Source organism: Drosophila ananassae, chromosome 3R, assembly GCF_017639315.1.
Source record: "Drosophila ananassae strain 14024-0371.13 chromosome 3R, ASM1763931v2, whole genome shotgun sequence".
Lineage (NCBI taxonomy): Eukaryota > Metazoa > Arthropoda > Insecta > Diptera > Drosophilidae > Drosophila > Drosophila ananassae.
The window spans coordinates 9090524-9106476 of NC_057930.1; the positions used below are offsets into that span (position 1 = coordinate 9090524).

General features: G+C 41.3%; 2 protein-coding genes across 11 annotated transcripts in view; one reads left to right on the plus strand and one right to left on the minus strand.

Moving 5' to 3' along the window:
* Positions 1 to 1677: 1677 nt before the first annotated feature.
* LOC6505611 lies at positions 1678 to 9110 on the plus strand. Of its 8 annotated transcripts, XM_032455226.2 has the most exons (7): positions 1679 to 2331; positions 3971 to 4361; positions 4956 to 5071; positions 5130 to 5651; positions 6667 to 6826; positions 8359 to 8422; positions 8921 to 9101. In XM_032455226.2, exons 1-6 carry the CDS (start codon positions 1954 to 1956, stop codon positions 8382 to 8384), a joined length of 1593 nt encoding a protein of 530 aa, XP_032311117.1. In that variant the 5' UTR covers positions 1679 to 1953; the 3' UTR covers positions 8385 to 8422; positions 8921 to 9101. The 8 variants fall into 8 exon arrangements, with proteins under 8 accessions (XP_032311116.1, XP_014760509.1, XP_014760508.1 ...); XM_032455225.2 differs by lacking the exon at positions 8359 to 8422 and having other exon boundaries at positions 1678 to 2331; positions 8921 to 9110; XM_014905023.3 differs by lacking the exons at positions 8359 to 8422; positions 8921 to 9101 and adding an exon at positions 7267 to 7558 and having other exon boundaries at positions 1678 to 2331.
* A 3406-nt stretch (positions 9111 to 12516) lies between these two features.
* LOC6504371 (lachesin) overlaps positions 12517 to 15953 on the minus strand; it is a 51489-nt gene continuing 48052 nt past the window's right edge. For all 3 annotated transcript variants that reach the window (XM_014904951.2, XM_001964940.3, XM_032455079.2), the window contains one exon: positions 12517 to 14726. In XM_014904951.2, coding sequence (XP_014760437.1) covers positions 14002 to 14726 — 725 coding nt within the window. In that variant the 3' untranslated portion in view covers positions 12517 to 14001. The remainder of the gene's footprint in view (positions 14727 to 15953) is intronic.

Sequence of the window (15953 nt, forward strand, 5' to 3'; positions counted from 1 at the left end):
ATGACCATCCAAAGTATATGCATATAGCATCCCATTCAGGACCCCCACATGCAGAAAACTTTAGCTGTTACATTTTCAAATGCCTCAGTGCCAGGCCATAATTTGCTTAACAACTTTTGCCAATAGTTGGTGTCCACCAACCTCTTCCTTCAGCCTTCGCCATTCGACTGTATCTCCCAGTTCGTTGGCTGTGGGCCAATTTCTTTGGCGCCTGCCGACACTGGCCGCTTATATAATAATTTTCCAGCATAATTTATGGACGGCAAAAGTTTTCTGTGGCTGCCCAGTCGAACAATTGCCACTATAATGTTGTGGGCTCTTGCATTTTACATTTTATTCGAGCCAAAAAATGTTTGTTGCTCCGGCCAGGCGTGAACTATGTGGTCCAGTCCCCAGCCATCCTTTTTGCCACATCCTTTTCCTCGCACCCCTTTTCCCACCCCGCCACGCCTCGTCGATGTTGCCATAAATTCATGGTGGCCCGCTTATCGAAAGGGGAACATGGAAAACAGGACCCGATCGGAGCGAACCGAATGCCATAACAAACGTCAAAATTGATTTTAAATTGCATTCTTCGTTTGGTATTTTACTAAATAATGCCATAAATTTGTGAAAGGAAAATGTTCTATAGAATATTTGGTAAATTGAAATTTAAAACTTTTCAGGGATAAGTTTCGTTATATTGAATTTTAATTAAATGAGTGTATGTTTCTTCTCAAGAGGGTTAAACTTAAGACTGCCTTGTATTTCTTCGTAAATCGCAGAGCAATGACTTAATAGTTAAATATTTTATTTTTCAAGTGCAAGCTGCGACACCTGCGGCTTATGCAAATTGCCTTTCTGAGTGCCGCAGATACGGCGCAAAGCGTACGAATTGCTCAAGACCCACTCACATCTGACCGATATCTGAGTGTACTGCAACCCCCCTTAATTGCGCCTGATAAAGAGTGTTTATTGGTTTTGAAATCGGAGACAACGCGGCGGTGCTTATCATCGTAAAAGAAGCAGCGGCGGAAGAGGTGTTCGCTCTGCGAAATATTCTGCCACAGCGATCTCCAAACGGGAAAGATAAAACTCGGATGGAAATGGGGCGGTGAGTCACTGAGATGCGAGGGGAGCTGTTACTGGTACTTTAAAAAGCTAAAACTCGTCATGTGAGCAAAGACAACAAAAACTTCACACAGTAAAAAATTTAAAATTCTAAACTCAGGTAGTTAAATATTTAATGTTGCTTGTATTTAGTTTTTAAATATTTTTCAACATGATTTGATCTTTTAAACCCCAAAGTCATTTCATTCTAATATCGCTAATGGTTTTTTTTATCTATCAAAATAAGATAAAAAACTCCGAAAACAAGCAAACTCATTTATAAAGAAAATCAAAAAGTTATTTTTATATGTTTTCCTGAAGTTTCTAAAAATGTAAGTTAAAATGAATCTTTAGGTTTAAACCATTTTGACTAAAATGTATCTTAAAGTTTCGAGTGCATGAAGAGAGAAGAACGAACGTGAGATATTTAGAGAATTGAAAAGCTTCAGGTAAGCAACAGGTGAGAAAGTCAGTGTGGAACACTTGGTAGCGGAACGCCTATTGAGCGTGCCTTTGAGCCAAGCTTTCCGCTCTGAGCCAAGATACATTCGTATCTGTGCGGTTGTGTGCCAGTGTGTGTGAGTGAGGGAGCGTTTTTGTTGCTGGGCGCGGCAGCAGCGGCAGTTCGAAGTGAACGCGCGAGCGGCCAACACGTTAACGGCACGCAGTGCAGCGGCAAAAAAGCGAAAAATAGAAAAAAATACAGCAACCTGATAATAGGCAGCAGTAGCAACTCAAGTGTGAATTTATATTGAGGTTATGTAAGCCTCAGGCCACAAATAGAAAACAAAAAGGCAACTGCATTAGTCAGGTCACACGCTCAGCTTTAAAAGCTAAATCCAAGGCACGCGCTCCGCATTCCAAATGGAGGAGGCCAAGACGCAGGCGCAGCAGCCATCGCCGCAGCAACAGCAACAGCAGCAGCAGCAGCCGCAAAGCCATCCTTTGGAGGATGTCTCTCTGGGCTCCGAAAACGATGACGACAAACAGACGCCCAAAAATTGGGTTAAATTCGACGACGAGGCGGACAGCGGTGAAAAAAATAATAACAGTAACGGCGGCAATGCCACACAGCAACCAACCCAACAACAACAACCGCAGCAGCAGCAGCAGCAGCAAAACAAGTTGTCGCTGCCGCCACCGCCATCGGTGGTTAGCAGCAACAACAACAGGAGGGCGCGCTCGCGCAGTCCCAACGCTCCGTCATCAACGACAGCAGCAACAACAACAACACCTGTCCAGGTGGGTCACCTCTCCTTTCTTGCCACTCTCACCTCATCATGCCCTCTCTCCAAGTCACTCTCTCTCCGCGGCACGCGGGTGACGACCCAACGCAGGGAAACGCATTCCGATGCATAACAGGCCTGGCCCTTTTCTCCCTCTTGCTCACGCATCCGACCCGTTGCACGATACAGTGGGGTCTGGCTTTGAAAAACTTCAAGGGCTATCGTTTGTTTTTATTTCTTAATGGGAGTAATTAGGGACATTTTCTTAAAGCTTTCTTTGTCTAAATTTTCTTTGTAAGACCTTTGTTAACCTTTTCATGATCAACAAACCCATCTCTTAAATCGAGTTATCTCTGTACTTAATGAAGTTGTTTTGAGAAAAGGTTTCGGTTCTTTAACTTTCTTTTAACTTGATTTTGGGAACGTTGCAGGCATGACAAATAAGGTTGAAGCCGACTCCATCCGGTAATAAATTCTGACTCAACTTTAATTGAGTTTCCAACATGCCACAAAAAATATTCCAAATAAATATGTGAACAAGAATTATACGGATTATGCTAACAAAAAATTAAATAAAACATTTTTGCTTCAGAGTTTGATCCATTAATACTCCCATTTATAATTCTACCAAGTTTTATAAATTTATTTTTCACGTCATTCATGTATGAAATGGTAAACATTTTATTTCAATGCCAGAAGGCGATTGTTTAAATATTTTTCTTGACAATATTTAATATACTTGTTTAGCTCGTGGAGAGTACGTCTTTAACCCTGACACTTTTAACAGAGGAAATTTTAACGAAATGACTAAACAAGATAGAATAATAAATATATAGAGTGATAGAAGTAATTGTATCACATAAATATATAAAAATTAATTTCTCTCACAATAGTTCAATTACTTCAGTTAATAATTCTAAACTTTTGCGTGATCTTGAACTTAATAGTTCTATTTTGTTCCATATAATCTATAAACTACAAAATATAAGTTATTTTTTCAGAATACAAGTATTCATATAAATATTTCTCTAACAATTATTTTAATTATTAAATTACATCTTTTCTTAGATCTTGAAACCCAATAGATATAGTTTTTTGCGTACTGTCTGACACTGAGATTATTAGAATCCCCAGCTATCTTGTTTGCCAACTTAGTTTTGTCAGCTATTTGTTAAATATTTATATCAAAATATAAAAGTTATCTTTGTTTGCTTTGGCTTTCCGGCAGATCTGTTGGGAAACAGCAGCCCAGTGTCCAATTTTCAACTATAAACAGAGATAATGTTCAGATAGCATGACATAGAGTTGTTTCAAACGATTCGTTTGAGATTTGAAAACCAAAACAAACAAATTTGATCGCAGTCGCGTTTTGAAGGCAGCGGTTCGCCTTCGCCCGGCTATTTTTGGGGTGGGGGTTTCATTTTCGTCAACTGAGAACGTGCCTTTCGACGAATGATTTCAGTCCGGCTGGCGATTGGGTTCAGATTTATAGGCCCACCTTGTAGTGCTTGAAGACTAAAACCGAAAATCAATAAAATTGATTTTAGTTTGCCCATTTCCATAACCGTCTTTGCGTCTGAACCTTGGGGCATTGCCGTTTTCTTGAGGCCAAGTCCATTGCAATATTAACCCATTATTCGCATCTCTGTTTACAGCGCCCCACAGTTTCCTCGACCACAGCTGCCACACCGGTGGATGCTTCTACGGCAGCATCGCCGGATGTGGCGCCCGCTGTTTTGACAACTGAGAGCACGCACGTTAATCTGAGTGCATCCGGCAGTGGCATTGTAGCCGGAGGTGCAAGTGGATCTGGATCGGGCTCGGGACCTGGACCGGCGCCCGCACCTCGTCACCCCCCGCAGCTAATAAACCAAAAAGCAGCCTCAGCACCCTCGCACGCCCCCTCGCCGGCTGCAGCGGCATCTTCCAGTCATCATCACAATGGCGGCAGTGGCACCAACGGCACCGGAGCTGGCCAGGCCATGGATCAAGCTTCTGGGATGCGCACAATCGAACTGTCAACGGGGCGCATTCGCGAGGGATTTGGTGAGTAGCTGCCACAGCGCGGCCTTTGATTCTTTCTCCAAAAATATTTGGCTTTAAATTTTCGTAAAGGGTCTCTGTTTGGGGAGGGGTATTTTTAAGGAATTATTTCAGTATAGAGTCATCTAATAGATTTTATAAACTTCCTGGTCCTAGACCTATGAAAAGTTCTATATTCAGCGGGCAGAGTGCGTAATTTTTATTTCCAATAGGTATAATTAGTCTTATATTTATCAGTCATAGACATCATAAAACTTTTTATGAATAAGGAGATTAATTTATTGATAATTATTTAATAAATATTTATATTTTAGATAACCATATAGCCAATACTATAGGGCCTATAGGATATGCATCACATTTGACAGGTTTCCAGGCTTTGGATATAATTTGTTCGCTAATAGCTTAGTATTTTAAACTGTCTTTTAAAATAAACTATCATTAATATTCGTGTCAGGAGTCCATTAAAAAAGTATTACAGTTTGGTATTTATGGAACTAATATTAGTCAGAAAAGTCAAACATTCAATTTTATGTGAAATCTTGGCTCTTAATTTTTTTTAAATATATAATTTTTATTAATTTTTTTTTTACACAGCGAATGGCGATGTAATTGTAACGTTGCTGCCAGCAAACACAAAGTGGCCCTGGATTGCTCCTGCTATCTTCCGGCCGGAACTGGTGCCCGAGGAGCTGATGGCCCAGGGTCTGACGGTGAGTTTTCGGGACACTTTTTAATTAAAGTTCCAATAAAGCCAATCTTTTTGTGCAGCTCACCGTGGAGGACTACGTTAATGCAATGGAAACGCTGGTGAACGACTATCGCTTCACGGTGTACAACATATGCTACAAACGAATCCTCGTCTGCTGGATCCTGTTCGCCTTTGCCGTGCTCCTGGCGCTGCTCTTCTCCGGCCTGCAGGGCGTGGCCCTGTTCGCCCTCGGCGTCGGCTGGCTCTTCCTGAACGCGGCGGCCATCTTCCTGTGCATGTGGATGAAGTTGCGGCTGTCGCGGGGACTGGAGAAGTGCCTGGCCCGGGTCAACCGGCAGCTGATGCGCCACAAAATCCTGCTGGTGCTGGATGATCGGGGTCGCATCTCGTGCCACAAGGTGAATCTCTGTTTCATGTACTTCGATGCCACGCAATGCGTGAGTTTCTTGAATGAGTTCCTGGAGCACACGGAGCAGAATGGCGGCGAGGCCATCAAGGCTGGCTGGGAGCGGAAGCTAGACATCGACTTGGAGGACATTGTCATTCAGGGCAGCCAGCCGGTTCGAGTTCCCCGCAAGGAGGTGAGTTGTCTGTCGCTTGCTCGCTTTTGGAGTGGCTTGTACATATACACCTGAGTGTAAAAGTAGTCTAGTATCTGATCGCATCGCCATCTATCGACCCCCAGATCCCCAATCCAAACATCCTCCCCAAGCCAAACCATCTCTTTCTCTCACTCACGCACCTCACCAAATCAATGTCTAACTGTTCTATTTAGGCCGTGGCCCAGGAGCTCTTCCTGAGCTACCTGCAGCGCTGGGGGAAGGACTTCCTGCGTCGCCGTCTCGACTGGACCGTCCAGGAGGCCGGCGTCCATGAGACGCCCCGCCATCTCCAGTCATCCATCTGCCCCTGTCAGTACGAGGAGGAGCTGCTCCGCAACAAGATCAAGATCAGCCTGCAGCATCGCACATGCTGTGGCATCAACTGCATGGGCTGCTGGCTATGATCCTGCGTAATCCACAAGTAATCCTGAAATGTTTCGTGTATAGTCCTGGAGAATCAATTAAATTGCCCAGAAAAACCAGAGAAATTGTCTTCTTTTTCAAAAATACTTTGTGTTGAATAGCTTTTTTATTCTGGCAGTGCTATATTTTCATATTTTTTGACTAATTGACTTTAAAATTTGTAGTTCACATTTAAATAGAGCTTTTGAGATACAAAGAATATACATTTTTATTTTATTTTATCATTACCTTAAGTATTTCCTTATTTTTTCTTTTGCGGATTTCTGGAAATACAGACTAGAAGTTATGCATTTTATTTTTGAATTTATCTAAATTTATACTTGATATTTATTATCTTTTATTTAAAACCTACTTTAATTTTATGCATGTAATGTATTTTACAGGTGCAGCCTGAAGGTAGGCTGCATCCATTACCGTTTTTTGTTGACGGGCCCACTAATCCGCACCATCCATACTCCATACCATCTGATAACAAAACCCGTGTTCCTAACCCAACTCACCCCACATCCGCTATATCTGTTTGCCCCTCTGTGTCTCACCCCCCGCTCTTCCACTCTCCCAATCTCTGCAGGAACGGGGCATGCAGCTGTTCCTTCGCTACGGCTCCCGCTGGGGCATGGAGGCGCTGCGGGGGCTGGTGGACGTGACGCCCCTGGAGCCGGGTCGCCACTGCGGACAGTTCCAGTGCCCCTGCCAGTACATCAAAGAGCACTTGCAGTGCAAACCGCGAGGCAAGTTCAAGTGTTGCAATTTTGTGCATTGGGTGATGGCATCTGAGCGCTACGACAGCGACAACTAAAGCTTGTAAATGTCTATTAATGTACTGTACAATACCTGTGTGTCTATGTGCTGTAACTAAGTGAATTTATTGCCGACTATCTGCTAGAGGCTTTTCCGCAATCTGATGAATTTAGCTAATTTGCTTTTGGCCGGGCCAGAGCTCTAAACTCGAGGAAATACCAATAAGCAACACCTGCCACATTGCGACCATTTATCAACTTTTATTTCGTTTCAGATGTTAGCCCCTAAGGCTGAGGCAAGTTTGCTAGTGTTATTGGTATCTCTCCACTCTCTTAACTCTTTATTCTATGCCTAATTATTCTGTGTTTAATTAACCCACGAGATACAGATATTTGATATATTTTTTTGCTTTCAAAATTTACACAAACAGTCTCCATAAACAGCATTGGCCAAGTAGTTTGGACCCGATTCCCCTTGTTCGGTGGCTAGAGATTAAGCTGGGTGGTGGCACCTCAATCACAAACCACAAGGCCCACACGATTTCGAGTGTGCATTCCCGAAATACTAAGCCGTTTCGAAAATATCTTGAAAATTGCAACCAACTCTCACCACACTGAACCGTATAATTCTCTTATTAACATAAGCCTTGTATAAATTATGTTTTTGTTTCTTAAAAGTACGTATGATCTGTTGGTGTCACAAATAAATGTCAAATATATATACTCCTGTGTCTTGTTACTGATTAACTGTCCAGCGTTTGTTTAATGATTTTATTATTCTATATGTTGACTCACCTTGAACACCTCTTACAGGTTATCCATGCGGTTGCATTGTCTATGGTTCGGATCCCAGTTTTCAGTATCGTTACTAGATATGTTGCGTCTCATTTATCATTAACCCTCCAATTGGAATTCTCTCTTGTGTTTAAAACTGAAATATTACAAATTATAAACTGTCATAAATAAATAAATGGTTCTTATCGAATTTTCAGATCCTGGCTTTCGTTCTGAAATATATTTTTTGTCATTTTAATATTAAACGGTGTGATTTTGAGCCATTTTAAATAATCAAAAGCTTTTGTTTTACTGACAAACGACTATTTGTAATCATTATATGTTATAAAAGATGTAGATTAAATGTTTTTAATAGATGTTATGTTTTATAGTCTCAATTAAAACCTAAAACCCATTAAATGATTTTAAAGCCAAGGCATTGCACACATGCTTTTGGCAGAAGTTGCCCCTTTTTGGGGCATGTTTGGGGCGTGTGCCAGTTTAACTATTATTGCATTATTTTTTATTGCATAATTCAACTTAATGTTTTGCCGCATTCTAGCCACATTCGCGTTCCACAAATTGTGGGCAAAGTTCGCCGTTGCCGTTGCCGGGATCGTTGCCCATTCGGTGGTGTTGCATGTGTAATGAGTCATTAACACAGTGCCGCATTTTGGGGCATTCCATTTTAATGCATGTCCAGCCACTTAAATGCCGTAATATTAATAACATTTCTGCATTTAAATTAGGTGCGAGGAGTTTGTATCTCTGTTGATTCTCAGATCCCCAAATAGGAGGATATTTTAGCAATGAGTAAGTCAACTGAATCGGTTCGATTTCCTCGCAGCTTTGTAAACTTTTCATACCACTTAACATGCCTACTATACCGAACTGAGTACTGAACATTTTAGAACAAAAACCCGATTTCATGCTCCAATAAAACAAATTTAAACTCTTGTGGCCGAAGCGGCGTGTGGCAAGAATGCGCCATTAAATTTCGCCAAAACTCACTTACCATGAAACTCTCGAGCAACTCGTTAGCCAAAAACGCCACTCCAATCGACAGCAGCGAGTCAAACGAGGTGCAGCCCATTGCCAAAGGCAGAATAGCGCCAGGAGATCCAGGGGCGCGTAAACTAATCGCAAACAAACAAACAAACAAACATTCACACACACAATCATTACGCTCATTCCCAAACCAGATCCGGGGGCTCATCAAAGTTTTTCCTTCTACACTTTAGCTGCTGCTGCTGCCGCTACTGCATTTTTCGGAAATTCAATTCATTTGTGTAATTTTCATTTGAATTACAGCCATCAAAAGTGCCATGGTTAGAGGAGGGGGCGGCCATTCTATTGGGTGTGGCAAGCGTTGATGGCCGCACTTTGAGAGTTTTCCTTCCACGGCGGAATGCGAAGCTGGTTTCTCTAACAAAACTGGAGGATATTGAAAAAGTTCTGCTTAAGTTTTTGAAAAGTTTAAATAAAAAATTCATAAAACGAGCTTTAAATTTGAATAATTTTAAGTGAAATATAATTTAGTTGGTTTCCATTTATGCTATTAATTAAGTAATTAAGCTAAAAGCCTTTTTAATATATAAAAAAATCCATCCAAAGGAAAATATTTTTTTGTTTAAAATATTTAAAAAAAGAGTGTACAAAGTATCAAACAAACATTTATAAAAAGTTTTTAAACCCAAATCGTTGTTATTTGTGTTTTTTTTATTTTTCTGTTTTTGTTTGTTTATATTTTTTCCCTCCTGTCGGCGATGCCGTCGTCGTTTTTGCATTTATTTTGCGGCTAAAACTTTAATTGAGTTTTAAACCATTTTGCTGGTCGAGCCCCAATCTCCGCCCCAGCTCTCAATGCGTCCGGATTGTTTATGTGGATTTTTTTGTTGCACAGACTGGGCGGCACGGAGACGGAGGTTGCACAGAGGTACAGCCATGGGCGTGGCTTGGCCCGGCCCCAGCCTTTGAGTGATGAGTTTTGGGCTGCAAATGTTGTTCTTCCTATTTTCGTTTTCCTTGATTTTTCTTTCAGGCTCTCCGTAAAGCTGTGGATTCTGCAGCGCTTTCCTACACTTTAATTTTGCAATTTTTTCCCATTTTTTTCTAGTTGAGTTTTATGCCCATTTTGGTTTTTAAGTGCCTGGTGTTTTGAATTTTTGAAGGGGCTTGCCAAGGCATTCTCTATTTAAAATGTGAAAACAATACTTTGAGCTAGGGGGGTATAAGTTTTAAAAGCCATTAGCCACTAGCAATTCGTAAAATGGAATTGCCATTAAGAAAATCCCATAAAATATTAGCAAATCCCCAATTAATCATACCTTTATGGATCTAGATTTTCGTATTTCACTACGATTCGGGACTGTGCGACATGCAAGCCATTATAAAGCATCTAGTGTCCACGTTTTCGCCAGTTCAGACACACACATGTGATTGCATTTACACCTCTAATAAATAAGGCATTAAATCCTTTCTGACAACAGGCACTAGCGAGATACCGAATAGGTGAGAGCCCGGCCCATCTATCATCATAAAAATAAACCGGACAGCGACCAACAGGAACAGGAACGAGCTGTCCCACCCCGGCTGCGGCTACCGCACTGCCATAAAACATTAAACATGGAATCCAGGCAGGATCGCGACTACTGGGCTCTGGGCTATGGGCTCCCTGGGCCACAATCAACATCATTAACGCGTGCTCTAAAAGCCATTTATTTAGTGGCCAATGCAGGCTGGGGGCCAAGAGGTTGAGCCATGTTAAAAATGCTCCAAGCCGCCACACGCATCGAGAGAGCGGGTAACTATAAATTCAACGCTTTTAGCATAATTGCTGGCGCATGTGCGTGTCGCTCCGGAGACGAGAGCGTTATGATAAGTGGCCGCCAAAGGACTTTAGGACGTTAGGACGTCAACACTGGCGAACGTTAAGTTATGCCCTTCATCCGGCCATTACTAGCCCGAATCCTCTTGTTGGTTTACCACTCGTATTACCCGTCCTGGTAATTGCCATCCTCCGCCCAGCTCCTTGGCCCGACCTCTGTCAAAATATTTTACGGCTTAATAAACTGAGCCAGGCCAAGACAAGATGCTTAGGAGGGCCGAGCGGGGTGTGGCGGATGTTTAACCCTTTTATGACATCAAACACTCCAACAGGGCAAAGGCTCCAACACTGGATATTTATGGTTTGTCTAATCGAAGCAAATCAGGTCAGCCGGGCAAGCAGGCAGGAAGGCAGCTAGGCAGCAGGCGGTTAGGATAAACGGACCCAATGGGGCGTATGCGTGATTTATGCGTTTTCAGTTTGTCTTAATTGCCGCAAATATGCGTGCTGGCCCAATGAAAATTAACATAACTCAAGTAAGATGGATGTGGTTAGCAATAGCCAGAAAGAGAGCTCTATTTTCAAGAATCCATCTATAAATTCTCGTCAGCTTTTATTTAAAGCTTTAATTTTTTGTTGATATACAATTACATATAAGTCTTTGCTTTATTTTTAAAATTGGTTCAAATATACTTACTATTTCCCCAGCTAGGAAACAGACAATGAAAACATAGACAGAAGGCTTCAAATTGAGTTGCTTTTTACCTTGCTAGCCTTGATTGAGCCTGTACTAGACCCTCTGCAGTTGGCCAGGTTTTTCTCTGGACCAAAAAGTGAACAGTCAGAACATCCTGGGGAATAAACACAGACAGACACGTGCAGAGAAAAATGTCGACGACATTTGTTCCTCTTTGGCCATTTTCACTCGCCCCTCCGAGCAGCAGGCAACGCTTATGTTGACGCAGATTTAATTACATTGTTGGCGCCACATTCACGTTTATGCCACTTGCAACTTGGAGTCCGCTTTTGTTATTGCAGCATGTGTAAACAGCTCCAGGCATAAGGGGCGAGTGTAGGACTGGTGGTTGGGCAGGGGAGGCATGCCTCTAGGTAGCTGCCGCTTTTGTTTAACAACAAATATCCAGAGCCCTGAGCTGCCACACATATGGCTCTGACTCTGACTAGTCCGTGCCTCGTCGGTTTCGTTGTGCCTCGGTTGATGCCACTTTTATGCACTTTACAAATTGAATTTTCCACTTGCATTCGTCCCAGGATTCGTCGCCTCTTAAAAGCAGCGGGGAAAAATGGAAAACAAAAGGGCAAGGTGAGAAACTCTAACGTGCCTCAACTTTGTTAGTGGCACCTATTTTGTTTCTCTCGGTGATGTCAGGCCTGTGCTGTAAATTTAAATGAAAATATTTATCCTTAAAGTTGTGGAAAAATGCAACCTGAAAACTCATTGCCCATACGCACTGTATAACATATTTCACATACGCCGTGTATGCCTCTAAATGCCGCAAGCCTGAGGCAAATTACGATAATTCATCCTACAGTTGGCATACTCCATTCTGCCACTGCTAATTGCTTGGAAATTTCGCTCATTTCCACACGAAGGCATTTCAATGGCAGTCGTAACAGTTTCCTCAGATGCAGCACAAGCTGCCACAATTTCTATAAACAAGCTGCAACAAAGCCAAAAAAAAAGGAGGAAAATTGGTTTGTCCCGCTTTTAAATATACTCTCGTTTTTCCCTATTGTGGCCTTGCCAGGGCTTTTGTCTTTTTTACGTTTATTGTTTTCGGTAGTTTTTGCCAAATGTGCAGGCAGACAGGCCTTACCAGGTGTGGACTGATTACACAAACCATACATTATGTTCTCATTTTAATTCACCATTTTTTTCTTAGCCTATTCCGTCGGCAAAAACTATGAGAGCTTTTTCAGGCACTCGGTAACCTCCTGGGAATTAAATCTAGCCCTGAAATCAACAGCTGCATTTTATATCATTGTTTTACTTGGTTACTTTTGGCAATTGCATAATTGCCTCAAACCCCAGGGCTCCTTTAAAATGTCCTTGCTGGGCTGCTTTTTGTTTGTTTTATTTCTGCTGTAAACTTTTTCATACATTTACATACAAGTATTTCACATAGATATGCCTTCACTTATCCACATATTTAGAGCTCAATATAATGTATAGGCTATATATGCTATTATATAACTAACTAAAGAGTCTGGTATAATCCTGTGTTTTCATCTTTCTTTATTGAGCTGCTTACGTACGCTTAAATTATAGACTTTTTGTTAATTTTCAAGTGCAATTTTTGGTATTCATTGCCTTTGCCTTTTGGGCCACTACATTTACATATATATTTTATTTCATTAACATTTCAACATTCATCTCAACTTTTAATATTTAATGTTTGGGAGGTATTTACATATGGAAACGTAGGCTTCGACACTGACATTGATAATATCCATTTAATCTCCGCTTAGTATGAATGGGCCTCAGATCAGTGCCCGTCTTGGCTAAATTAATTATGTTTAGTCTTTATACAAATAGAGCTTACTTCGTATGTACAGCGGGGTTTCATTAAATTCAATTAATACTCATTAATGTCTATTGCATTATATTATTTACAGTTCGGGGAAGAAAAAAGATACAGATTAAATTCCCATACAGGTGACGAGTGGAAGGTGGAAAATAAACCAATATTAATTCTATGACATGAGTTGCATATTCACTTATTTGTGCTTTTCATTAACATGAAATTAAACAAATTAAATGCAATAAAAATCCTATTACTGATCAAGCCTATTCTGCAACAAAAAACACTGCTTCAAACGGCATGTTCAATGAATTACTTATTTTAAATTGTTTTTTGTGTTAAATTTTTTATTAGAGTTTCCTTTCTCTTATTATAATTATGCTAAATTTACTATGTAAATTCGCTATGTATGATTATGCGTAAATACTTTCATCTAAATGCAAATTTGATTAACCGTTTTTCCGCTTTTTGTCATGTTGGCTTTGTCTGTTTTTTGTGGTCTACAATTTATTAATTTCCGCTTAATTGGATCTATAATAGCTTACACATAACTCCGCATATCCGTTTCGGCTATGTTTGCTCTCAAATGTTTGCATAGTCTTGAATGTAGCTTTAAATAAATTATCATAAAGTCAGTATTTTTTACCAATTTGAAACAAGAAAAATTCTCAAATAATATTAAATATTTGTATTTTGTATAACCTATGTATTTTATTTTAGTTTATGTGTATAAAGACATTTATTTCGACATACTAGCACATTTATGAAACGAATATCTTTTGAGTCCGGCACAGTTTTTGCCATATTCTCTCTGTGATTTAACATGATTTTCATTTTACGCTCTAATATAAACATTTCTAAACACCAAGTGCATGTATCCCTGGGTACATTGCCACTGCGGTTCTTTGGGCTACTTCTTGAAGTCCTTCTAGTCCTTGTCGTCTGGCCACGATTTGATTCTCTTTTTCAAGTTACTCTTGTGCCCTAAATGAGTTCGCTCTTGCTTTTGCAATTATTTGATTTCATCTTGAAAACTTTCGCAGACAGGGCATGGGAAATGTGCCTGCGGTGTAGTCGGCGACAAGCTTATTACCACGAGTGGCCCAAAATGTGCACATTAAATGTTGCCTATGCGTTGTGCTAATAGAAAATGTGGCGATGTGGCGCCCGATAAAATGCAGCAACAACCGAACAAAACACCCAGTCAATATTACTATGCAAATGAGCATTGGCCACTGGCACAGCGAGTGCCACTGCCACTGCCACTTCCAGTTCCATGGCAATTGCCACTGGCGTTGGTATAGGCGTTGGCATTTCGACTGCCCTGTTGACGGTCCACATGGCGTATGAGCAATGTGAAATATGCGCAATTGCCACGCCCCCAATTTTGTGCTACTCCTGGTGGCATTTTCCATCCAACAATATTCGTAATATTCTGCTTTCGCATCCGCATTCGCATCCACATCCCTGTTGACAATAGTCTCCGGTGAACGAAGTCGGCTTTCCATATTACTCATACGCCACCGACTTGGCGATGGCAGCGATAACGTCGACAGCCAAAGCGAGGGCCCCGTCGGCAAAGAACTCGATAAACGTTTCAAAATCCCAAATGATTGCGTTTTAATGCCGCGCATTATTTTAGCAAGTAGATTATGTTGCGCCAGTGAGCCTGCAGAATTGTGGAATGCTCCGGGCGGATTACGCACGGGCGTTTGATTGTTATCGCCATTGTTCCCAGCATGGTTGCCTGTCAGGAGTGGGATAGAAACAGAAACAGAGAAAGAGATAGAACGGGAGAGAGAGATGAGTTGGGGGGAGTAGAAAGAGAAAGCGCATGTAGTAATCAGTTTTTTGGTTAGTCGGGTTTATGTTTTCATTTATTTTGTGCGTTCGGCGAACACCAAACTGGCACTGGATACATTATCATCATGAGAACTGGTATCAGGGGATGGGGGCTCTGGTTTTGGGGTTGGATTTAGGTTTTGGGTTTGAGGTTTGGGGTGGCATTAAAGAAAATTGCTCTCCAGTGCCGGAAAGTATGCTGTGCATTTAATAGTTCGTTGCGGGTGAGTGTGTGGGTTACTTTGCTGGTGAATTTATTGATTTGGCCCTCAGTCCATTGACATTTGATGAAATAGAACCAATTGCTGGTAACCGTTTATACCTAGACATTCTGGGGTTAACTAATGAAGATGGGATTTTAATGTTATTAACTTTGAAAGTTGATTGATTTTTCTAAAACTATGTCTTGTTTAAGATCTTATCCCTTACTGTCAATAGCTAGCCACTTGAGCCATCAACTTGGCTTGTTGGCCACCCACAATGGGCAGTTTGCCAGTTCTCCCCTGTTTATATATTTACCAGCACTTTCAAGCATTTTACAACCTCGTTGTTCGTCTTTATATTGCCAAGGCATTGGACGGGTATTCGGACAGCGATTACTTGACAATATTTCACCGCTCTTTGTTGTGGCTGGAGGTCCTTGGAGTGGCAGGACAACCCCTGCCACCATCGCTGGCTGATTGAGTGCCTGTTACTGCTGGTTTTTATGCACGTCATTGAACGCACTTTGTTGACCGCTTGTCAATGTTTGATATATACGCCAGATACAGTGGTCGAGGGGAGGGATTATATTGAAAATCGAAATCGGAGAACAATGATTTCGACTTCAAAAATTTTTCACTAATTGCGGTAATCCATCATTACCCAGTCCTAGTTCTAATTTTCACCCCTTCGGATCGGATTTTATGGGGGCAGCCCACTGTTGGATAGGGAGCGGACTTTGGGGGGCTATTAAATATATTTTATCTGCTTTTAATCTTTTGGCATTTGGCTTTTCGTCAGTCAACCCCATAAATAACAACAAAGTGGGCTTTAAGAGCCCATTCCCTGGACTCTGAATCGGCTGTTGTGTGCGAGTGAGTGTGTGTTTGCTCTTTTCAGAACAGTCAGAGTCATAAATATAAAGTGATAG